The sequence below is a fragment of the Pyrus communis genome, chromosome 7 (assembly GCF_963583255.1).
Source record: "Pyrus communis chromosome 7, drPyrComm1.1, whole genome shotgun sequence".
Lineage (NCBI taxonomy): Eukaryota > Viridiplantae > Streptophyta > Magnoliopsida > Rosales > Rosaceae > Pyrus > Pyrus communis.
The window spans coordinates 8922314-8947632 of NC_084809.1; the positions used below are offsets into that span (position 1 = coordinate 8922314).

General features: G+C 36.6%; 3 protein-coding genes across 3 annotated transcripts; 1 reads left to right on the top strand and 2 right to left on the bottom strand.

Annotated features, from left to right (window-relative positions):
- The first annotated feature begins 14882 nt into the window (after positions 1-14882).
- LOC137740508 (uncharacterized) lies at positions 14883-16704 on the top strand. The gene is made up of 3 exons (XM_068480360.1): positions 14883-15044; positions 15471-15670; positions 16228-16704. The coding sequence occupies exons 1-3, from the start codon at positions 14921-14923 to the stop codon at positions 16702-16704; spliced, it is 801 nt and encodes a 266-aa protein (XP_068336461.1). The 5' UTR covers positions 14883-14920.
- Positions 16705-17656: 952 nt separating this feature from the next.
- Positions 17657-19521, bottom strand: LOC137740509 (uncharacterized). The gene is made up of 3 exons (XM_068480361.1): positions 18855-19521; positions 18307-18425; positions 17657-18211 (listed from the first exon to the last, which is right to left on the bottom strand). Exons 1-3 carry the CDS (start codon positions 19519-19521, stop codon positions 17657-17659), a joined length of 1341 nt encoding a protein of 446 aa, XP_068336462.1.
- Positions 19522-21542: 2021 nt separating this feature from the next.
- Positions 21543-23864, bottom strand: LOC137740909 (two-pore potassium channel 3-like). Its single transcript, XM_068480713.1, has 2 exons — positions 22665-23864; positions 21543-22350 (listed from the first exon to the last, which is right to left on the bottom strand). Exons 1-2 carry the CDS (start codon positions 23717-23719, stop codon positions 22203-22205), a joined length of 1203 nt encoding a protein of 400 aa, XP_068336814.1. The 5' UTR covers positions 23720-23864; the 3' UTR covers positions 21543-22202.
- Positions 23865-25319: the final 1455 nt, after the last annotated feature.

Below are 25319 nucleotides of genomic sequence, written 5' to 3' on the forward strand. Positions count from 1 at the left end.
GATTTTAAGCTATTTGATCCGGGTCTTTAAATCAAAATAGCACCACCCACTATTTTTAGCAAATTCCATATCCCTCATCGGAATTCGAGAGTTTTGTTGAACTCTTAGCGGGGTATGGGAGACTCACCATTACCAAGCCCACCTCACGATGATACGATATCGGTTAGCAAAAATAATAATGAGAGAATAACACTTTACTCATTTACAACTCTTGTAATTACCCATCTAGTTTGGCCTCTAGAGAATGTGGCCTCACGATGATACGATATCGGCACCATTGCACTTAGTTAAGTTATTCCCACCATGCTTAGTTCATGAAGGGTTTCAAGAATAGCCTCACAATGATATGATATCGGACATCCTCGTTGCCTACACTTACCTCATCATATGTTTATGGACTCCTCCTGAGTGTAAGCATGCACTTTGTACTCCCCCATGATAAGGTGAAGCCGGTGTACAAGTCACAAACGATTGGAGCCCACCACGGTGGAAGGCCACGAAGAGATATTCAAAGCATCTCTCGCTTATCAACTTAATAATGGTTTGTTGAGGGTTTTAGGTCTCATCACATATAAACATACATTTTAATCCAATTAAAACATTTTGATCCTATTACAACTATTGGTCCATATGATTGATTTAGTAGTATATAATACTCCCACTATGCTTTTAAAACGGTTTTTAAAGCAAGACTATATGGTACTACTAACATAAGATTTGCATTCATTGATGGACTATATAGTTGCCTTAGGGCCTTAGGATGACTATGAACATTTGATTCGATTCAACACGAGCCTAGTGTTGAATCTCGGTCTAGGGATGGTGATTGATTTTAGTTACGCGTTTAATCACATTAAGGCGTGTTGTCTTATTGGGCGTTGGACCCAACTACTCCAATTTCATGCATATCGAATAAAACAAGAAAGGAGTACTTCAAAGTAAATAAGAGCTTATGCTCTTTTACAACAATTGATCAAATCAAATTACTTTAAAGTAAAGAAGAGCTTATGCTCTTTTACAACAATTGATCATATCAAATTACAACCAAAATTTAATCTACACATTCTCATGGTTCAAACAAATTTGAAACGGCCTTTCACATAGCTCAATTATAGTAGGCTTAGGTTCATAATCACCCTTTCTTTAATTAATTAACGCTTTAACTAATTAAACTTGAATGCAACATTTTCATTTGGTTTTTGTATCCATAGAATTGATTTAAATGGAGCTAAATGAAATGAAAATCCAATTCTCATTTAAAGAGACAAAACAATTTTTGTTCTCATTTTGTTTTGGGCCAAAAACAATGACCACAACAATTTGGGTCACTATGTTAAAACAAAAACTTTTGGGGTCACTTTGTAAAAACACAAAAGTCCACTACTTCATGTAATTACAACTAGAACCCAAAAATTTCCACAAAAGCTAAAACTTCATTAAAGGAGCAAAACAATTTGTCCTTTTAGTGATTTTGGACCTTTACGTAAAAACGTAAACTTTTGGGTCAAACTACAAATACACAAAAGTATCAAAACTTTATGTAATTGCATAAAAGCCCCACAAGGACCCTAATTGAGTAGGGTGGCCGGCCATTGAAGCAAAGTATTAAAAAAAATTTCAAAGTTTTTGTAAGTGGGGTGGGTGAAATGGAATAAATCATTACACACCTACCCACTAAAATTTCTTTAATTTTTTAAAACAAATATCTAAGATATTTAAACATAAGAAATATTTCAAAACAAAAACTTTATGAAATAAATCAAAACTTTGAATCAAAACACCAAACCTTTTGTTCTTGGCAAGAACATATCAAGAACAATGAAGAACATCCATGAAAACCCATAAGAGCTCCATGAACATTCTTCACCCAAAAACATACCAAAACCACTCAAACTTAATGAGAAATAACATACAACCATACTAGGGTACATAGGGGTTCCAAAAGTCACTTTAAAACACTTTTAACAAGTCAAACAAGAACCCAAAAATCCACCCTTTGGATTTGGCCGAATTTCCCCAAAAACATGGCACCAAAATTTAGCTCCAAAATTCATGCTCATATGAACTACATCTACAACATTTGAGATGGCAAATTTTCTAACAAAATTTACATTCAAAGAAGCAAGAATAAAGCTTGTAACAATTACAACATTCAAATCACAAACTATGAACTACAAAACCCAAAAGGATTCACCAACTACTAGACTTAGGCTCTTGATACCACTTGAAGGAAGATTTGTGAAAAACAAGTTCATTTGAGCAACATCAACAACATGCAATTAACAATTAAAAGGCGGAATCATGTTTATATGCACTCAAAAACAAAACTTAACCCATGAACTTCAAAGCCTAGTAGATAGGTGAACCAAGACTCAACTCAAAACAAAGTGAGTTGAGAAATCAATACCTTTGTAGATTCCTCTTTGCATAAGCAAAGGCTAATCACCCAAAGAGAGGGCCTTCATTCCTTGCATCTTAGATCCATGGATTTGGATGGATGAAAAGGTTTCTCCAAGTTCCCAAAATTGAGAACCTCTAATGATTCATCACCAAGGCATAATGAAGAAGAAATGAGTGACCTTGGAGGAGTTTGATTGCTAGATGATCCCTCCAAGGTGGCCGAAATTTTAGAGAGAAAAGAGAGCTTGTATTCTCATCCTTTCCCCAAAAATAACCCTTAATGAATTTTAGGCTATAAAGTCCTTTATATAGTCCCTTCAAATAAGTGACCTAATGGACCAAATGCCCTATTCTTCTAACATGGCCGGCCATAGGGTTTATTGGGCTTTCAAGCCCTTTGTTTATTCAAGTTGTCATACAACTTGAGTTAATGGGCTTGACATTCAAATCCCATTGGGCCTTGCGGCCAAAAACTAACCCGAGGTCTTTAACGAACTTATTCGTTTGATTAATTAACATATTAATTAATCCTAGCCTTAGATAAATAATTAAACCATTTAATTATTCTTACTCATCTCCGTTGTTTCTTCAAACTCTACCTTACTCGGTGAACGATCCATTAGGTTCCTTTTAGCGAGGCAGTGGGCGATTAAAACTCTTTCTAATCGATTGTGAATTGAAACTTACTTTCAATTCTCCCGTTAGTGATAATACACTTTTAGGGCTTCCACAAACCATGGTTGACGCCTAGCAGCATGTCATGGTTACCCAAGCTAATCAGAAGAGGTGGAGAACCTATTCAGTTTAGGATTACAAATGCAATACGGTCTTTCTCTAATACAATACTCTTGACCACATTGTTTGGTTTGATAGTTTATTCATGTCTACTATCCAATGTGAGTCTTGTGCTTATATGATTACCTTGAATGTGATTTGGAACGCATTCCAACATCTCATTCATACTCTGGCCAGAGATTCTAAATCATATCATAGAGTATTCTCCCTCAAACAGTTTGAAGGTTAGAGATCCCTTGTTGCGCATTCACTTGCCTCCATGGCTAAGTGGCTTAACCCCGACGATGTTGTGGACACCCTCCTGATGGAGTGACTTTGACATAATCAAAGATTAAGGACCTAACCACAAGACAGCTGTGATGCCTCAGGTCAAAGGACTACTTTGCATTATCCCAACCATGAGTTCTCATGTGACATGAATATGAGAACCCCTCGTTGATCGTGTTCAGTGAACTCATTCTCTATTGAGCACCTACATGCTTGTCTTGATGTCACACACACCAATGACTCGAGACTAGTCACCCTCCCTGAGAGAAGACATAGCACGTACTGATCTTAACGGACTGTCAATGCCCAATTGACAATCCTATGATCAGGAACGTTTAGGATGTGTCAACGAAAGAATGGTCTCATGAATCTAACTTCTATAGATCGCATTCTTCCAATCACATATTCCTTAGACTTATTGTTTAAGCATATAACATTTATACGAGACGGCTCAAACAATAATGTTTGCCCTTAATATTAAACTAGATTAGTTTAACATGTGAAATGTCCATAAAGTATCATCATATGATTGGTTTTAGGGCACATTTCCAAAACTCTTGACCCCGCGCGATGATGGTGGGTCCCTTGGCCTCGTGTGTAGGGTGAGTCCTCTTGGCTCCACGTGGTTGTCGATGTGTGGATCTCTCACGTGTGACCCAGTAATTGGGTCCCACGTGAAGGGGTGTGTTGAATCCCACATTGGCCATACAAAAAGAAAAGTAATAGTTTAAATATTCTAATCTCACTCTAATTAACACCGATGCCTTTTGTGATAAAACCCCATACCTGACGGATTGTGCAAGTGGTAATTACCAAGTTGGGGCCCTTTGTGATAAAACCCTACACCTGACGGATTGTGCAGGTGGTAATTACCAAGTTGGAGACAATATCGGTGTTAAGACTCTTTCGAAAGACAATTTATTAGGTATTTCTTTTTAGGCATTATCTCCATTTCGGACCCCCAAAAAAAAACAAAAAAAGTCTTTTTAATCAAAATAGTTCATGAGATTGGTATAACTCTTTACTTTGGTTCAATGAAAATCGATAAAAGTAGTTCCTAAGTTTATCCACCGTTAGTCATTTTGGTCATTCCCTAAAAACAATGTCAAATCCTCTTTCAGTGGAGGGGTTGATTTGACAAATATTCCCTTAAAACGTGGTCACATGACAATTTAAAGAGGATATTGACATATTTTTTACGAAATGACCAAAATGGTTTACAGTGTATAAACTCAGAACCACTTCTATCGACTTTTATTGTCATAGACGAAAATGAGGAGTTATGCTAATCTCATAAAACATTTTAATTGAAAAGCAAAAAAAAAAAAATCATGTTCAAACTACAAAGCGAACTTGGCATCAGAGGGGGCAAACCAATTCAAAATATTAATATAAGGGCATACCCAAAAGATTAAGGTATATGATATAACAAAGTGATGAGTAAAGCATGCATCCTCTTGAAAAAATTAGTGGGTGCTATATGATAGATGTCTCTTATATGTACGGGATCATTTGAATGCCCACTCGGGTTTACTTGCTTGTATAGAACTCCTCAAACCGTAGTTTTCGAACAAGATGTCAAGACTACCTATATATATATATATATGCGATGTCTTCCTTTGACTGGTGTAGGAGGTTAATTGTTATCATTTTGTTAATATTCGCAAGTTTGGCCTAGTTTGAACGACTATTAATAGAGTTACATATGAAAGCCCTTAAGTTTCTCTCTAAGCCTAACTCTCTCTATCTCTCTAATTTCCTCTTCTTTCTTCTGCGTTCTATATCTTTTCTTCAAGATTTCTGCAGTTCTTACATATAAACAACTTGGAAGAACTAATGCACGTATTGGATACAACTTATACCGGATCTACCTATATCTTAACGAGTGTTGGGTGCAATTCTTAGTACAATATACCTAGCCATATGAGTAATTTACATGTATGGGCATTTTTTTTATATATATAAAACATTATTTATTAAATAAACTTTAATTGTACATCAAACACGTGTACAAAGAGATTAAAGATATATACTAACAATAAAAGTACAATCTCAAAAAGCAAAAATTATACCAAATTCAAACATAATCCAAAGCCAAGCTTATATAATTCACAATAACCAAAATCCTAAATAGAGCCATAATCCTAAACCTTGACAGGCACCACAAAATCGAACCAGTGATGTCATTGAAATCATCTCATCTAACCATGAAGAACCTATTTAACAATTGTAGATCTATGGACTTGAAGTTGGTCTCTAAAGATCCAATTGCGCATAAAAGCGAAAACAATCTTGATTTAACTTAGAAAGCCGTTTAAGTATATGTTAACGAAGTTCTTCAAACTGATGATGAATCAACGAGTAGAAAATAAGAAATCTTCTTTGACCAAAAAAAAAAACAAGAAATCTTGGAAAAAATGGTATTTGGGAGTGGAAATTGTTGAATCCCACATCGTCCATACAAAAAGAAAAGTAATAGTTTAAATATTATAACTCCACTCTAACTAACACCGAGGCCTCACACCTGACGGATTGTGCAGGTGGTAATTACCAAGTTGGGAACAATATCGGTGTTGTTGGAAGTGAGTTGTATGGTCCATCTCTCTGATAATTCTACATGGTATCAGAGCCAAGGAGCGAGCCCATACTGTATTGCCACGTGATGGGTGGAAGTGGGCTGTATGGCCCGTCTCTCTGATAATTCTACATGGTATCAAAGCCAGGGAGCGAGCCCATACTGTATTGCCACGTGATGTGTGGGTCCTCTTGACCCCGCGTGTAGGGTGGGTCCCTTGGCCCCGCGTGTAGGGTGAGTCCTCTTGGCTCCACGTGATTGTCGATGTGTGGATCTCCCACGTGTGACCCACTAATTGGGTCCCACATGAGGGGGTGTGTTGAATCCCACATTGGCCATACAAAAAGAAAAGTAATAGTTTAAATATTCTAATCTCACTCTAACTAACACCGAGGCATTTTGTGATAAAACCTCATACCTGACGGATTGTGCAGGTGGTAATTACCAAGTTGGGACCTTTTGTGATAAAACCCCACACCTGACGAATTGTGCAAGTGGTAATTACCAAGTTGGAGATAATATCGGTGTTGTTAGAAATGGGCCATATGACCCGTCTCTCTGATAATTCTATAAAAATGGCATGAGGAAAAAGTGAAAAAGCGATGATGGGGAACTCAAAACTAAGTCTGAGTAACATAAGAGAATATTATACCACGAAGAAAGACATTGAACAAAAAAGAAGGGATACAAGGGGGAGGAGGGGAGGGCGTGCTTCGTCTACCTCATTCCCCTCCTGTTAGTGGTAAAGGTTTTTTTTTTTTCTGAGCCAAATGGTAGCATTTTATTGAAAATTTAAAAAATTTAAAAAAAAAAAAAAAAAAAAAAAAAGAACTTTTTAAACATATCAGGTCGTCGGCCTTGAGTTGGGGCTTACTATCTCTGTGACCATCCTATTTATATTAAGACCCTTTCGAAAGACAATTTATTAGGTATTTCTTTTTAGGCATTATCTCCATTTCGGACCCCCAAAAAAAAACAAAAAAAGTCTTTTTAGTCAAAATAGTTCATAAGATTGGTATAACTCTTTACTTTGGTTCAATGAAAATCGATAGAAGTGGTTCCTAAGTTTATCCACCGTTAGTCATTTTGGTCATTCTCTAAAAACAATGTCAGATCCTCTTTCAGTGGAGGGGTTGATTTGACAAATATTCCCTTAAAACGTGGTCACATGGTTGTTCACATGACAATTTAAAGAGGATATTAACATATTTTTTATGAAATAACCAAAATGGTTTACAGTGTATAAACTCAGAACCACTGCTATCGACTTTTATTGTCATAGACAAAAGTTATGAGTTATACTAATCTCATAAAACATTTTAATTAAAAAGAAAAAAATAAATCATGTTCAAACTACAAAGCGAACTTGGCATCAGAGGGGGAAAACCAATTCAAAATATTAATATAAGGGCATACCCAAAAGATTAAGGTATATGATATAACAAAGTGATGAGTAAAGCATGCATCCTCTTGAAAAAATTATTGGGTGCTATATGATAGATGTCTCTTATATGTACGGGATCATTTGAATGCTCACTCGGGTTTACTTGCTTGTATAGAACTCCTCAAACCGTAGTTTTCGAACAAGATGTCAAGACTACCTAATTATATATATATATATATATATATATATATGCGATGTCTCCTTTTGACTGGTGTAGGAGGTTAATTGTTATCATTTTGTTAATATTCGCAAGTTTGGCCTAGTTTGAACGACTATTAATAGAGTTACATATGAAAGCCCTTAAGTTATAAATGAATATATATATGTATATATATGTATATGTATATATGTATGTATGTATGTATGTATGTATATGTTTCATTATTGTGCTTTATTCTTTAAGAGATTTTTCAATGTATTCGAAACATCAACACATTCGCCATATATCATTATACAATTAAAGAGACACTTAAAAAATATATAGTGTATTATCCCGTATTCAGAACATTAAAAACAATCTCTCCTATTCTTCAATATATCACAAGTTTTTTGCCAGGATTGGGTTTTCAACTGTCTCAAGCTGATCCTTCTTTATTTGTTAAACACACATCACAGGGCACGGTTGTTCTAGTGCTTTATGTGGATGATGTGATTCTCACACGGAGTGATCCTAAATTGGTTTTAGATGTTATTACAGCTCTCACAAAGGAATTTGATATGAAGGATTTGGGAGTTTTGAACTATTTCTTAGGGCTATAGATTCAATATACTTCTTATGGCTTATTTGTTTCTCAATCCAAATATACAAAGGAGTTAATTAACAAAGTTGACCTTCAAGATTGCAAACCTTGTGCTACTCCTTGTCTTCCCTATCATAGACTGCTAAAAGATGATAGAAAACCTTATCACAGTCCTGACCAGTATCGAAGTATTGTTGGCGCCCTGCAATATCTCACGTTTACTCGACCTGATATAGCGTTTTCAGTTAATCAAGCTTGCCAGTTTATGCACAATCATATGGAATCCCATGTTATTGCAGTCAAAAGAATAATTAGGTATCTCAAAGGCACTTCGGAGTATGGTATTAGATTTCAATCAGGACCAATCTATCTACAATCATATAGTGATGTAGATTGGGCTGGAGATTCCAATGACAGAAGGTCTACATCTGGTTTCATTGTGTTTCTTGGTTCTAATCCAATTTCGTGGGCTTCAAAGAAGCAACATACTGTTTCTAGGTCCTCAACAGAAGCTGAATATAAAGCTCTTGCCATCACTGCGGCTGAGCTTGCCTGGATACGACAATTATTCTGTGATCTTCACATTCCATTACAATTGCCTCCCATGATTCATTGTGACAATGTTTCTGCCATCGCTCTATCCACTAATCCAGTGTTTCATGCTAAGTCCAAACATATTGAAATCGATTACCATTTTGTGCGAGAATGAGTAACAAAAGGAGATCTCCATATTCAACATGTTTCTTCATCTGATCAGTCTGCTGACATATTGACTAAAGGTTTGTCTGTGCCATTGTTTCAGTTGCATTGTGGCAATCTCATGCTCAGCTCCTACAAGCATGAGATTGAGGGGGGATGTAAGAGTAGTGAAGTGAAGAAAACCAACATCCAAGTGACAGATAAATCTATGGTAGAAATGAATGACACTTGTCAAGAGACTACATAGTTTGTTATAAGGTAGTTAAACAGTTAGTTCTTAGCTTAGTGAGAAAGCTTTGTAACTAGATATAACAGTTTTGTAAACTGTGAAGTAACTACGGAAAAATAACAAAGTCATTTCTTTCTCTCTAAGCCTAACTCTCTTTCTCTCTCATTTCCTCCTCTTTCTTCTGCGTTCTATATCTTTTCTTCAAGATTTCTGCAGTTCTTACATCTAACAACAACTTGGAAAAACTAATGCACGTATTGGATACAACTTATACTGGATCTACGTATATCTTAACAAGTGTTGGGTGCAATTCTTAGTACAATATACCTAGCCATATGAGTAATTTAAATGTATGGGCATTTTTTTATATATATAAAACATTATTTATTATACTGGATCTACCTATATCTTAACAAGTGTTGGGTGCAATTCTTAGTACAATATACCTAGCCATATGAGTAATTTACATGTATGGGCATTTTTTTATATATATAAAACATTATTTATTAAATAAACTTTAATTGTACATCAAACACATGTACAAAGAGATTAAAGATATATACTAACAGTAAAAGTACAATCTCAAAAAGCAAAAATTATACCAAATTCAAACATAATCCAAAGCCAAGCTCATATAATTCACAATAACCAAAATCCTAAATAAAGCCATAATCCTAAACCTTGACAGGCACCACAAAATCGAACCAGTGCTGTCATTGAAATCATCTCATCTAACCATGAAGAACCTATTTAACAATTGTAGATCTGTGGACTCGAACTTGGTCTCTAAAGATCCAATTACGCATAAAAGCGAAAACAATCTTGATTTAACTTAGAAAGCTGTTTAAGTATATGCTAACGAAGTTCTTCAAACTGATGATGAATCAACGAGTAGAAAATAAGAAATCTTCTTTGACCAAAAAAAAAAAAGACAAAGAAATCTTGGAAAAAATGGTATTTGGGAGTGGAAATTGTTGAATCCCACACCGTCCATACAAAAAGAAAAGTAATAGTTTAAATATTCTAACTCCACTTTAACTAACACCGAGGCCTCACACCTGACGGATTGTGCATGTGGTAATTACCAAGTTAGGAACAATATCGGTGTTGTTGGAAGTGGGCTGTATGGCCCGTCTCTCTGATAATTCTACATGGTATCAGAGCCAGGGAGTGAGCCCATATTGTATTGCCACGTGATGTGTGGGTCCTCTTGACCCCGCGCGATGATGGTGGGTCCCTTGGCCTCGTGTGTAGGGTGAGTCCTCTTGGCTCCACGTGGTTGTCGATGTGTGGATCTCTCAAATGTGACCCACTAATTGGGTCCCACGTGAAGGGGTGTGTTGAATCCCACATTGGCCATACAAAAAGAAAAGTAATAGTTTAAATATTCTAATCTCACTCTAACTAACACCGATGCCTTTTGTGATAAAACCCCATACCTGACGGATTGTGCAAGTGGTAATTACCAAGTTGGGGCCTTTTGTGATAAAACCCCACACCTGACGGATTGTGCAGGTGGTAATTACCAAGTTGGAGATAATATCAGTGTTGTTAAAAATGGGCCGTATGACCCGTTTCTCTGATAATTCTACAGAAATGGCATGAGGAAAAAGTGAAAAAGCGATGATGGGGAACTCAAAACTAAGTCTGAGTAACATAAGAGAATATTATACCACGAAGAAAGACATTGAACAAAAAAGAAGGGATACAAGGGGGAGGAGGGGAGGGCGTGCTTCGTCCACCTCATTCCCCTCCTTTTAGTGGTAAAGGTTTTTTTTTTTTTTCTGAGCCAAATGGCAGCATTTTATTGGGAAAAAAAAAAAAAAAAAAAAAACTCTTTAAACAAATCATGTGGCCTTGAGTTGGGGCTTACTATCTCTGTGACCATCCTATTTATATTAAGACCCTTTCGAAAGACAATTTATTAGGTATTTCTTTTTAGGCATTATCTCCATTTCGGACCCCCAAAAAAAAACAAAAAAAGTCTTTTTAATCAAAATAGTTCATGAGATTGGTATAACTCTTTACTTTGGTTCAATGAAAATCGATAAAAGTAGTTCCTAAGTTTATCCACCGTTAGTCATTTTGGTCATTCCCTAAAAACAATGTCAAATCCTCTTTCAGTGGAGGGGTTGATTTGACAAATATTCCCTTAAAACGTGGTCACATGACAATTTAAAGAGGATATTGACATATTTTTTACGAAATGACCAAAATGGTTTACAGTGTATAAACTCAGAACCACTTCTATCGACTTTTATTGTCATAGACGAAAATGAGGAGTTATGCTAATCTCATAAAACATTTTAATTGAAAAGCAAAAAAAAAAAAAATCATGTTCAAACTACAAAGCGAACTTGGCATCAGAGGGGGAAAACCAATTCAAAATATTAATATAAGGGCATACCCAAAAGATTAAGGTATATGATATAACAAAGTGATGAGTAAAGCATGCATCCTCTTGAAAAAATTATTGGGTGCTATATGATAGATGTCTCTTATATGTACGGGATCATTTGAATGCTCACTCGGGTTTACTTGCTTGTATAGAACTCCTCAAACCGTAGTTTTCGAACAAGATGTCAAGACTACCTATATATATATATATATATATATATATATATATATATATATGCGATGTCTTCCTTTGACTGGTGTAGGAGGTTAATTGTTATCATTTTGTTAATATTCGCAAGTTTGGCCTAGTTTGAACGACTATTAATAGAGTTACATATGAAAGCCCTTAAGTTATATATGAATATATATATATATATATGTATGTATGTATGTATGTATGTATATGTATGTATGTATGTATGAATGCATGTATGTATGTATATGTTTCATTATTGTGCTTTATTCTTTAAGAGATTTTTCAGTGTATTCGAAACATCAACACATTCGCCATATGTCATTATACAATTAAAGAGACACTTAAAAAATATATAGTGTACTATCCCGTATTCAGAACATTAAAAACAATCTCTCCTATTCTCCAATATATACTCAATTGAAAACATACATATCATGAATTCTATATGTACAAGGAACGAAGTTTGGATGCTTTAATCATTTTAATACACGACCGCTCTAGAAGATTTTTTCTTTCTTGAATGGATATCTTGCTTGTCATGTCTTGTTATAATATAACAGATGATCAAATGTCATCTAATGAAATTAATTAAGCTGTAGGCTTTCGCTACAAAGTCAAACTTTTAACCCCAAAAATCCGGCATAATTCACGGGCTACATTTGTACATATACATATCAGCAGCAACCATACATCTATACATCTTATGTAAACAAATTAATGAAGTTATAGCTCCTCGATTGACAATTTGATTCACGTTATGATCATCATCTAATTAAGGCACATTAACGGAACTTCTAGTCTGCCATAAGTTAACTCATTTGCATTGTGGAAGTGTCTAGCTCGCTTCTCCTCCTTCAAAGCCATATATATGCTTTGTGTTTGACAAAATACTTTTTCTTAGTTACCAGAATTATGCTGTCGAGCAAATGCTAATTAACTAAATATAAACGACCTATCAAGTATGAATATTAATTATGCTAATTAGCTCATAGAATGTAGACATGTAATTATGTTGTTAGACAATCTAACGTGAGAACATTTCCTATTATGGAAAGTGCACTTAAATCTCCCATGTTCACTGCAGAAGTAATCTCATTATGCAGATTGCAGGCCATGCAACTTTGTTTTGTAATTACACGCCTCCTCTTCGCAATAATTTTCAAAATAAAATTATAAATTGTTAAAAGGAGGATAATTTCATGCCCTTAAAATTTTGTGCAAGCATATCCACGATATAGCATATTATTCTGTTAAAGAAACAAAGAGAAAAGGGGGGATGCAATGATTTATATGGAAAAATGTGGGCATCTGAAACCTGGTATAGACTGCAATCTTAGGTTCTTAGCCCTTGTGTGATAGAAAGTAGAAACCCTGCAGCATGCGTCACCTGAACTTTCTTTTAATATATATTCGTCTGAAAAAAAACTACAAATTCATAATTTTTCTTTCAGGTATTTCTTTCTTAACGAGTAGAATTAAGTGGTCCGAAAAATAAACAGTTAGATATTACATATAAGGATCTAATCGGTCTTTACAACTATTAAATCTTGTACAATTCGAATAACTGAATGAGACATAACATTTTACTCGAATTCTCTCTTTCTTTTACCGTGAGATGAATTAGGAGGGTGTCAATGTCAATTTTTTGAGATTGAGTGTTGAGCGTGGGTTGGGGTCATTGATAGGAGGCTGTCATTACTGACTCATAACAGTCAGTCATCATTCATAATTGGTTGGTTGTGGATCAAAACTGATGAGATGATGTCCATATTATTAGGGTATTTTAGGTCAAATCGTGGGGTATCAACACTCGAGTAGTCTTGGACGAGCTTCTTGAGTGGACCCAAATTTTGATGGCAAATCGAAGCGAAAGAATACTCGGTTTGAAAGGAAAATGGATGTGACAACATATGGAAATAAAAGTTTCCACAGTTGATAGAGGCTTCAATTTACATGGGTTAATTCATGCATGCTTCATAAGAAAAGGCAGATAAAACATGTTTTTTATGAACGACGCCAACTGAAAAACTAGAAGAGGAAGAATCCAACAAGAAAACAAGTGTATGGGGATCAATCCTTTTAACTATTATAGCATGCAAGTAAGATAGGAAACAAATCACTATTATAATTTGACAATAGTGATTAGCAAAAGGAGGGAAATTGGGACACAAGTAAATGGAATGAAGTTTAGATTAGCCACGTTTTGTGTCTAAACCACTGTTTAGGATTTAATCAGATGTGAGCTGTATATTTATCTAAATTATGAGGAATAAGTTTCTTCATGCTGTTGCATTTTTTATCTTTAACTTTTACAAATTATAAAAGTTAGGATCCATTTCTCCATTCAACAATCATTCGATTTGATCAGGCTCGGCGATAGAGAGAAGAAAATTAAAATTAGAATTTTTGCCGCAAAGAATGCAATGATATGTATACAGGGACTGATCTAGAAATTTTTTTAATGAGGTAAATCCGAAAAAAACTAAGAAACCTTATTATTTTCAACTGAAGGAAGTGGGGGTTTCACCATAAAAACTAATTTGCAACATGGGGAGTGGCCCTACATAGCCATACTTTGTCCTAACATTCTCATATGTCCTCTCACGTGTGACAAATTTTCAAGCCGAACACGTGGACAACACAAATGAGGTGATGTGGAGCACGTGTGGTTGTTAGACTTCACACATGTCCAACCTGCTTTCATGACATGAAAAAAGTTAGAGTTTCACTATAAAACCAATTAACAATATGAAAAATAGTTCAACCTCTTATAAATCCTTACATAGTTTGGTCTCACCGGTGTGAGATTTTGTCCTCACATTCTCACATCAACTTTTATAAGTTATAAAAGTTATGATCCATTTGCCCATTCAACACGCAATCGATTTGAGCAGGTTGAGGAAGCTAGGTGTACCATTCTTTCTGAATCGAGTGAATTATCAAAACTCAATCCAAATCAAACGAGGCCTTAAAAGTAATATACAATCTCAAAGCCCATTTCAAAGAGAGGTCTTCTTTGGGTCATTCGAAAATAGGCTTCAACCTTCTAGACCATAAGCTATGGGCCTCATCCATGGTGGAACCCCCATTCGTCCGGACAGACGAGAGAGAGAGAGAGAGAGAGAGAGAGAGAGAGAGAGAGAGAGGGATGATACAGTGAAGTGGTGGTGGAACAGCCATGGTTGTTCGTCGGAGAGCTTCATGGAGGACGCCCATGTGCTTGGCTTCCAACGTCAACACAGAGGAGCTACGTGCCCAGCTCGGTCAGCTCCACTCTGAGGCTGAGATCGCCAGAGCCAAAGGTATATACATACATACATACATACATACATATATATATATATATAAACAATACACCTGCTTTCCTCTCTTTCATAATATTTTATATGCATTGGAGATTACCCATTTTCCTTTTTCATTGAAAGACTACATTTTTTATGTTCAATTTATTGCAAGTTCCCGCCTTGTTTGTTTCTTTTGTTGTTATAAGCTTTTTTGCTAGATAATTAATTTGTATGAAAGCTTCTTTCGTTTACAAAATTACACATTTTTTAATGTGATCTTTAGATTTTCTGCACCAAGAAGTGGTTGATGAATTTCAATCCAATAGTTTGATGGGTTGAGTTAAATTGTCTGTTTTCTCGGCTGTTACTGTTTTGGTGAATTTCTGCACTTTAGAACAAACTACGTGACGTAATTTTAAGAACATTTCATGGTTGTTGGCTTAGCAAACAATGCAAGATTGAGGCTTTTGCGGCTGTCAGAGGCAGCCGAGAAGCTGAAACCGCAAGCAGCAATTAATGTCCAAACCGGGAAGGAAGACGATGCAAGGGAGCTGCTCTTGCAGAAGAAAAAGATCATGGAAGCATTGGAGAAGTCAAATCACCGCATAGAGTTGCTCGATGAGCTTTCCACAAAGCTTAATGAGGTAAAATAAACTGTTAATAATTATGGACGAGATTTTCCAGTGTAAGTGGAGGAATACTGGATTAAACCATTGTTTTTAATAATGCAGTTTAAAATGGAATTCCACTAATCCATTATGTTTCCATTGACAAAAATCGACTATCACCAAAATTAGTGGTTGTTTACCGAATTGAAAAAGGTCCGTAATTGGTTTATGATGTTTCAAGCTGCCATGTTTTCAACTTTTCCAGATGTGGTTATGGATTGTCTGCAAAATTGTAGTCAAAACTTAATGATGACTGCATAAAAGAAGATATTATACGCTATCTTAGCTCAGTCGAGCCTTTAGAAAGGAGGTCAGGGTAAGGCTCAGTTGGAAGCCACACACATCTTTGAAATGGAGGTCCCAAATTCATAACCTCCTTCCTCGTAATGTTACAAATGGAAAAATAGCAACCACTAGTAAGATATACTTTTTCTTAATGTTCTTATTCCAATCTTTGTTCCCTTACTGTAACTTATTCAAGATCTTTACCTTTCAGCGATAATATGATCAGAAGACGACAAATTTGGTTTCAGGAGATTTCTCTGAAAGAAAGGCAGCTAATCGGGAATGTTTCTTTGGATCTTGGACTTGTCAGAGAAGATGCTTTTAGTCCTGTTCGAATTGTTTCACCAACGGCGGAAGTTGCAGAAGATTTGAAGGAGAGCCAAGAATTTGTCCCAAATGATCTCAATAAAGAAATGCCGCTTCCTAAAGACAACCAAGAAGGCTCACCTGTTGAGCCAGAAGGGGAGGACCTTCGAGAACGTTTAAATAAGGGAGCTTGGAATGAAGATGAGACAATTAGTAGCTTGAAGGGAATAACCTCTTTCGAGAGTTTCTTAGAACATTTGGATTACCAACTTAACAAAATTGAAGCTGAACTTATCACTATTTTGAGAATCTCAACCTTGGTTGTGGACAGCCAGGAGAAATCAAAAAAATTTAAGGTGCAAAAAACGATGGAACTTCTTGATAGTGTCTCTGGCGTTAGACAGAGGTATGCACATTAGTGAACTCAAAGGTTGGTGTAGTTTTTCGATTGTCCCCCTTACAAGACTTAACAATCATATCTCTATCTGAATATGCTCATTGATAACTTCAAGTATCAAGATGGCAAATGTGGAGATCAGATAAAGCTTCGGTTGTTGTGTTCAATCTCTAAATGTGGTAAGGGTTGCATTTTATGCATGAGAATTTAAAACTTCCGAATCTGTTTTTGGCAGTAAAGTTGTTTAAACTAGAAGGTGGAGTTCGTATAAATTACGTGTGAATAACTAATTCATAGATGTTCCTGGTTTTCTCGAGCCATCTTTTCAGAACTGCAGTAATTGTTTATAGCATGAAAACTAGCAAGGACTGTGTCTGAATTTGATGCAAGTTTTGGAACTTCCAAAGGCCTAAATCACCAAGTTTTGGAAGTTCGAGCTATAGCATGTTTTGTCAAGTTTTCTTGGTGATTTAGGCGTTTGGAAGTTCTCAACCCTGAACCTGATTATTAATGGAATAGTTTGGGGTTCAGTTTTATGTTACTGGTTTTGCTCCTTGGTGATAACATGTCCATCATTTGTTTCTCTGAACAGTTAACAGCAAACGTCCCCATACGATGCAAAGAGACAGGCGAGATTTAAAGTTTCGGCTGTAGCTTGCACCTGTTCAATCTAGGAATGTATCTTCGCTTTTGTGTGAAAAGATCAATGTATTAAAAACGTGAGGCGTGGGCGAGGCGTCCAAGGCGAAGCCCGGCCTAGGCGGGAGGCGTGAGGCGAAGCCTCATGGGATTTTTTTTTTTTTTTTGATATATATGTTTTATATATTATACATATAATTGATCTTTTCACATTCATTCTCAATTTTTCATTCAAATCCATAGTCATTCAAAAGATAATATCATCTAAATTCATCATTCAAAGGTAATATCATCCAAATTCATCATTCAAAAGGTAATACAAACAAAGAAAACAATCATTCATCCACATCCTCTTCATCTAATTCTAAATAAAAGGCATCATCCTCTTCATTGCCAACTCTAGATGACCTTGTAGGGTATGTCATCAATTCATCAAAAGATTCTTCCGAATCATACTCCACATTTCTTCGACTTGAAGATTCTTCATTACCCCGTTTTCTTTTGTATGTAATAGAACCCCAAGGTTGAGTAGGCTCACGAGGAGGAGGAGTGGGCTCATGAGGAGGAGGAGTAGGCTCACGAAGAGGAGGAGGAGAAGACTCTCTAGGCTCTCGAATGTATGGGCCACCTTCATAAATCGAGGGTGGCACATTCCTTATAGCCTCAACATTATACAATAACTCATCCTCAAGCCATGTAGGATATTCGGGAAGAACGGGATCTTCTATCTCCGTTATCCATTCATCATCGGAGGCAATTTCTTCCACAACAATAGGATCATACTTCTCCCTCCTTTTCTTACTTCTCTGTTGTAAAGCCAAATTATACTTGACATAGACTAAAGCATTAAGCATTTTGTGTTCAAGCCTATTCCTTCTTTTTGTATGAATCTACAAATAAATCAATTCTATTATTACTCAAGTCTAATCGTCTTAAGCAAAAATGACACTTAAGATACTAATAAATTAATAATATATTTACTTACCATTGAAAATGTGTTCCAAGTCCTCTCACATCCCGACGCATTACAAGTAAGGCTTACAACTCGAACAGCAAGCGTCCTTAACTCGGGTGTTTTATGCCCAAAGCGCTCCCACCAAGCCGCTAAAAAAAACAATATTAGTAAGGTAAGTAATTTAAGGGTTAATGATAAAAAGACATTAACAATTTACTAATTAAATCTTACTTAGTGTTCGCTTTTTCCTAATTTGCATAGCCATAGAATCCACAAATAGACCATGCTTATCATTATATAAATCCAATTGACAATCCGCCTCTTCACATTCTTTCCCTTTCCCAAGCATCCTATCCATACAAGCGAACAACCCATTTCGCACTTCATCAGTATCTGAGAAATTTTCCTCATATCGAAATTGTGGGTTTATGTAATAGCCCGCCGCATGTAGTGGTTGATGAAGTTGATCGTCCCATCTATGATCTATCTTTCTCCAAATACGCATATATTTTTTCTCCACTTTGTTAAGATTGCTTGCAATTTCTCTTTTGCGGCATCCATCAACTCATATATAAAACCCATGGGAGGTCTCTCCTCCGAATCAACCTCTCTCAAAACACAAACAAGAGGAATAACACCCTTAATGCAAAAGGAAACTCGACCCCAAAACTCATGATCATATAACACATGATGCTTAGCCAACTTTGCTTCACGGGATTTTGCATAGGTACTTTCCGACCATTCTTGAGAGGCAAACAAAGCAACAAGATTTTCCTTTTGCTTTTGTAAGCTTTGTAGTGTAAGGAAACAAGTGGCAAACCTAGTGACCACCGGACAAAGAATTTCTGAATTGTCGGTGTACTTTCTCATCAAAGCTAGTACCCATTGATGCCCATATAGGTACTTTGAAATACACCTACCACGTTTGAGTGTGTCATCAAACCATGTCATCTTAAAAATATCTTCTAGCATCAAATCAATGCAATGAGCCGCACATGGAGTCCACCACACCTTCTCTTTCCTCTCCATAAGTTTTGCCCCGACATTCTTGTAGTTCGAAGCATTGTCGAATATAACTTGAACTACATTCTCCTCCCCAATTTCTTGAATAACATCATCCAAATACCCATACAACAAATCTTCATTCTTAATAGAGGCCGATGCATCAACCAATTTCAAGAACCAAGTACCTTGCGGGCTATTGACGAGAGAGTTGATTAAACACCTACTTTTGCCATCCGACATAATAGTGCATCCATATCTCTTCCAAGCCTTTTGATGTTCTTTCATCATAGTTTGTACAAACTCAACTTCTTCTTTGAGCATCCAAGTTCTATATTCATGGCTTGTAGGAGCATTAAAGCCGGGACCAAAATTGGATACCAATTTCATTGCATTAACATAATGCTCATTGTTTGCCGCATTGAATGGAATGACATTGGTGTAGAACCATCGCACAAGTGCTCGGGATACTGAAATTCTTTCCTCTTTTTTGAAAGGTGTATTCAATGTGGCTTGATTAGCTTCCGATGTAACATACCTATCAAGTAGTCCTCTTGACCTAGGTGGTAGAAAAGAACCGGTTTGTTGGGAATGTGTGGCACTCGCACTCCCACTCCCACTACTTACATATGGTGTCCTTGTTGTGCCCATATCGACACTTTCACTTTCTTCTCCACCACCACGACACAACTCATGGCTAGCTTTCCTCTTTTCTTTAGTTCCCATAACATTAGCAAAGCATTCTTCCTTCACATTGGGTGGGACTTTTTTACAACTTATCATTCCTCCGAACTTAAACCACCCAAGTGATGTTTGAATCTAGAAATTGAACCCGTGCATTTGTGGCTACAAAAAACACAATAGAAGTGCTTGGTGACAAGATCCAAATCTTTTGTCCATTGCCAAGCAAAATCTTTCTTAGAAGAAGCCATATTCTTCAATGCCTAAACAATAAACATTCGATGCATACAGTTAATGAACCAACAATCTATTCATTTATGCAACAATTATACTATGATGACCAATTAACCATACTCAATTTATGCTTACAATTAATGAAATATATCAAGAACAATTACAAAAGTAATTTTTTGAATGAGATAAAGCAATCCAATAAAAAGCTTAATAGAACACTTCGAGAAGATGGACAGCCAACAAAAATTGTTTGGAAAATTCACATGAGGCATGCCACATACGGTATACCAGAGATGCACCACAGAATCATGAAGAAACAACCTGATTAGTAAAAAAATGGGGTATATATCACATATAGATACAGTTGAAGTTTTCCAACAATAGTACAATACCAACATGGGACTAATTTTTCAATTATGTTTATGTACATAACACATACAACCCAATTAGTTGGATCATCCAACAAGGGATCAAGCAACAAAGTAGGTCAATAAAATCCAGCCCTACAATTCTGCCTACCCAACCCTACAATTCTGCCTAACATTATAAAATCCAACCCACCAGCCCTACATCCTTCTCCCATCCCCTAAAGCCTTTAGCCTCCTCCCCTTATACCTCCACTCCTCTCTGTTTTTCTACTTTCCAACTCCAGCTTTCACACCAGTTTAAAAAAAAAATTCAAAAAATCAAATCCCTAACTTTTTCAGAATTTCAGAAACCCTAACCTTTAAAATAGGGGATTTGATTGTGGGCTTGTTGATGGTGCTGGGTTGACGGCAGCAGGGCGATGACGGTATGGCGACAGCGGCGTGGCAACTGGGAAAGGACGATCGACTGGGATGATGCGGTTATGTATTTCTGGCGCGGGAGAAGAGGGTGAAGAAGGTTGCAGGGACTCGGGAGGACGATCGAAGGTAGTGGAATCTGTATTTTGAAACTGAAAACCCTTACCCAAACAACGTCGTTTTGGGTTTGGGTGGTTTAAAAAAAAAAAAAAAAAAAAAAGGGGCAGACAAGGCGCCTGAGATGCCTTGAGGCGTCCCGAGGCTAGTTTTTTAAAACATTGGAAAAGACACACCACTTATTCACGGTAACTAGTTATGTCCATTATGTTCTTTATAATATGATTATCTTGTTGTCATCAATAGATGTCATATTATCCCTCCTTTTTTCTTCGTGCTTTTTGTCATACGTTTACCTATATAGGCTATATTTCACCCATTTTTTAATCAAACAGTTGTACTGCGTGATTAAAAAAAAGATTGTAAAACAGTATTTTACATTGTGTAATGGAGAAAGAAACTAATCAACATTTGACTGATATTGGCTCATGATAATCTCTTTGTCCATACTGCCGGGTAGGCCAAGTGTTACATAAATCTGTTGGCTCCACCTTCTGCTATGAACTTATGTTTGCATGCTGCAGTGCATTTTGCCATAGGATTGTAAAGAGCGATAAACCGATACTTCATTGCTTCAGACAGCATCCTGTAAGATTTGAGGTTTGAATGAATTTTAGCTGCCTTTGATGCCCCTGCTTCGCCTTTAAAATGTTTGGTTTGCATTAGAAAAGAAAAACCCGAAACACAGTTGCATTCCCACCACGTTCCATACCCTGTAGATGAGCAGGCTGTATATGGTCCGTACCTGAATGTGTGTAGAGCAGTGCATGCTCTCTGATGAACTCATAAGCTTTATAGATCAGAGAACGCAAATGACCTTTCACTAAAACTATAGGGACTGATATAATTCGTCAAATGACTCCAGAAACCAAAGAATCAATGAAATGTGATCGTCAAAGTTTCCATTTTTATTCGAAACCAAAAGTATTTACAAAAGAATTGAATTGAGTTTTCTGCTCTGTAGTGAAACATCAAATTCATATGCCTAGTTCTATATACATGTAGCGTAAAAATTCGGAATTCTCACAGTTTGCTTCTGTTAATTTCTGTAGCAAGATCTGTGTGATGCCTCAGACTTCCGATTGAGGGAAACCTTATTGGAATCACTCACATATCGCTTCCCATTAGATCAACAAGAGTAATTTTGTCATTGTTGCTATGTTCCAAAGAATCAAATTGCTTGCATATCTGCAGAATATCATTCTCTGCCACTCTCCCCATCTCCTTAAGCTTGTATATGACGAACTCCGCTTTGCTGCAGCATTGAAGATAGAAAGTATAAACTTACCATGTATATACATATTCTTTTTACAGGACGATACTCTAAACTACGGGAAGGTGGCAGGCACACTGCCGTAGCCAACTAGTGCAACCCACATCTGCTAACATAAATGCATATTGGGAAAAGTTTTGAGTTTTTAGGAACTTGACAAAAACCCTTAAGATGCCAAACAAAGTTGCTTTCCACTTTCTCTATTTAGGGGAAAGTTTACTAGAAGCAAACTCATCAAAACTGGCTTAATTCCAAATTAGAGAAAAATTAGGGAAAAACAAAATTAGGGGGTGTACCTGATGCATCCATCATTATCCAGGTCTGCTGCCAACAAATCCCTGAGGGTGATCTCCTTCTGAAGAACCCATTTCGCGATTCGACGATTCCGCTTGTCGATTCTAAGCTCGGTCAGGTACAGAAAAGCCCTAGCGACAGCTAATGTGCTAACCAGTAACCAGATTATTGCAAAACACCTACCTGCAATTGTCTGGAAACCGAAATCGCCATAACCTACAGTTGTGACTGAAGTAACAGAGAGGTAGAAACTATCAACCCAGCTTATCTTCTCGAGAAAATGTACTGCAATTGTCCCTATAGCTATACAACCAATCACCACTCCCAGTGCCAACCCTACCTTGATCCTTATCCTCATTCGTCCTTTCTCTTTGTCGATCATGTACGTCTGAATCATGTGGTTGAACTTCGTCTCATCAATGGTGCTCAACAACACCGATTCTTGCCTGTCGCAGATGTACACCACCAAACCGTTGAGCAGGATATCGATGAATCCAAAACCGACCAAGATGAAGAAACAGGTGAAGAGCTTGGTACCGGTCGTGTCAGGAACAATGTCACCATAGCCAATCGTACAGAGCGTGACCACAATGAAGTACAAGGCATCAACCGGCTTGTAAGTGACTTCTCCCTTGAAACCCCCGGTTGTCAAGATTATGACAATGCCGATGATGACATAGATAATGACACCGATGAAAGCCTGGCGAACGATGAGAGGGGTTGATTTAGGGGCAGGTCTTGGATCATCGACGGGGTCTTGAATCAGCTCCTTGATGTCAGTGAACACCGAGGGAGCTGAGTGGGAGCGGTGCTTGAGCTGCCTCCGCTTGTTCTTGTTCAGGTTCGCGAGGAGATTGGCGTAGGAGGAAGAGTTTGGTGTTGTGATGATGGGGACAATAACATCGGAGTTGAGTACATCAAGGTAACCTGAGGGGTAGCTTCTTCTTCGCGGTGTTCTGGGTGTCCTGGCCGTTGATCTGCTCGAAGACTCTACTTGTTGATCGTCACCTCCGACACCAAGTGCTGTCTGAATCCTGGAAAGTAAAGGTTCGTCCATCGTGGTGATTGGGGAGTCTGCATATATTGTAGGAAATTAAAGGTTCATATTGTTGGTGTTATCGATATGTTTCGTTTGTTTTACGGAAAAGTGATATAAAAAAAAATTAAAAGAAAAAATGAACTCCAACTACAAGTCAATCCATGCATGAAGTGAAGGTTTTGGCTCGAGTTTGAGTGGTTGTTCACCTAAGTTGAATCCTTTTCCTACTTTCCGCAAACTTGGGGAAGCTTATGTATATTTGAGGGCCACACACGTTAGTGTGACTCATCATCTAATCGCGCTCGTCACGAGAGTGCGACATTCACATTAAGATAATGTTCCCAGTCGACAAGTGCAAAATCTCTTGTTGACCAAGAAATTTACTAAGTTAATTGAGTTGTCCAACTACTGTTCAAGTATAGTACTTTGGTCAATAGTGAGGTAGTTGTTTCTCGATTCAGAGAAAATCTTGAATGTCATAGTATTTAATTTGTATGATTTGAGTTAATTTTTCACATTGATATATATTTTTAGTAATAGGACTAGAATCTCTCGTTGATCTAGAAAATTACTTAACTAACCCTGATAAAGTTTTTTAATTCCAACTTTACCCCTTAAAATAAAATTAGATCAATGAGAAATGCTCCACATTTCTGTTTGTCATTACCCTCCATCCGACGGCAAAAGTTGACCAAGGTTGTCAAATTGTTTCAGTGGTTTGGAATACGGGTTGTAATAATACAATTGAAGAAAGTTTTTTTTTACAAATATTTCTCCAATGATATCATGACACGTATGCCGGTTATGTTTCGGGTGCGCTGAAAATTTTCTTTAGGTTTAGAGCTTTTAAATGTATTAATGGAGGTATACAAATTGTAATTTAGCTTTCCCAAACCCCCAATCACTTTTGAACCCTGTGAATAGCAGAATAGGTACTACGGTGCCCTGAAATTAAATATTTGTTTATTATATTAAATTAAGCAGTAGTTAGCATAGTATAATTAATAAATTAACGTCTACATGTTCTTGCTAAAATAGATGGCAAATAATTCAAAATTTGCGGCAAAAATAATTCAAAAACCAAACCCAAAATTTGGCCTACTTCTCAAAGTATATAGGCCTCTTTGGTAGGGTTATAAGCATTTTTTGACAATCAAAAACATTTTAAACTACATTCGGTAAAAAAACTTAAGTGTGCTTTGGGCTAGGTAAATATTTTTTTTAGAAAGCACTTGGATGTTTAGCAAAAATTTTAACATGCTTATAACAAAAGCACTTCTTACAAATGTGCTTTTTATAGAAATAATTTCAAACGCATATTGAGTTGACCAACATAAGTATTGATATATTGGTTTTTCATATTACTTATGCATTTGATTAATATATTTCCACCACATTTACAACTCAATCCTTTTCAATTATCCTTTTAGAAGAACCCAGAACTTGATGGAAATTGACTGTTGGAGTGTCAAACTCATGATCCAGTCACCAGCATGGAGTGTGAGTCATTAATTTATGTTAATTCTTTTTTCTCATGAAATTGAATTGCATATTATTATTCTTATACAAGCGATATTAAAGAGAGAAAATTTTAAATTTGAGACACTGTTGCAGGAAA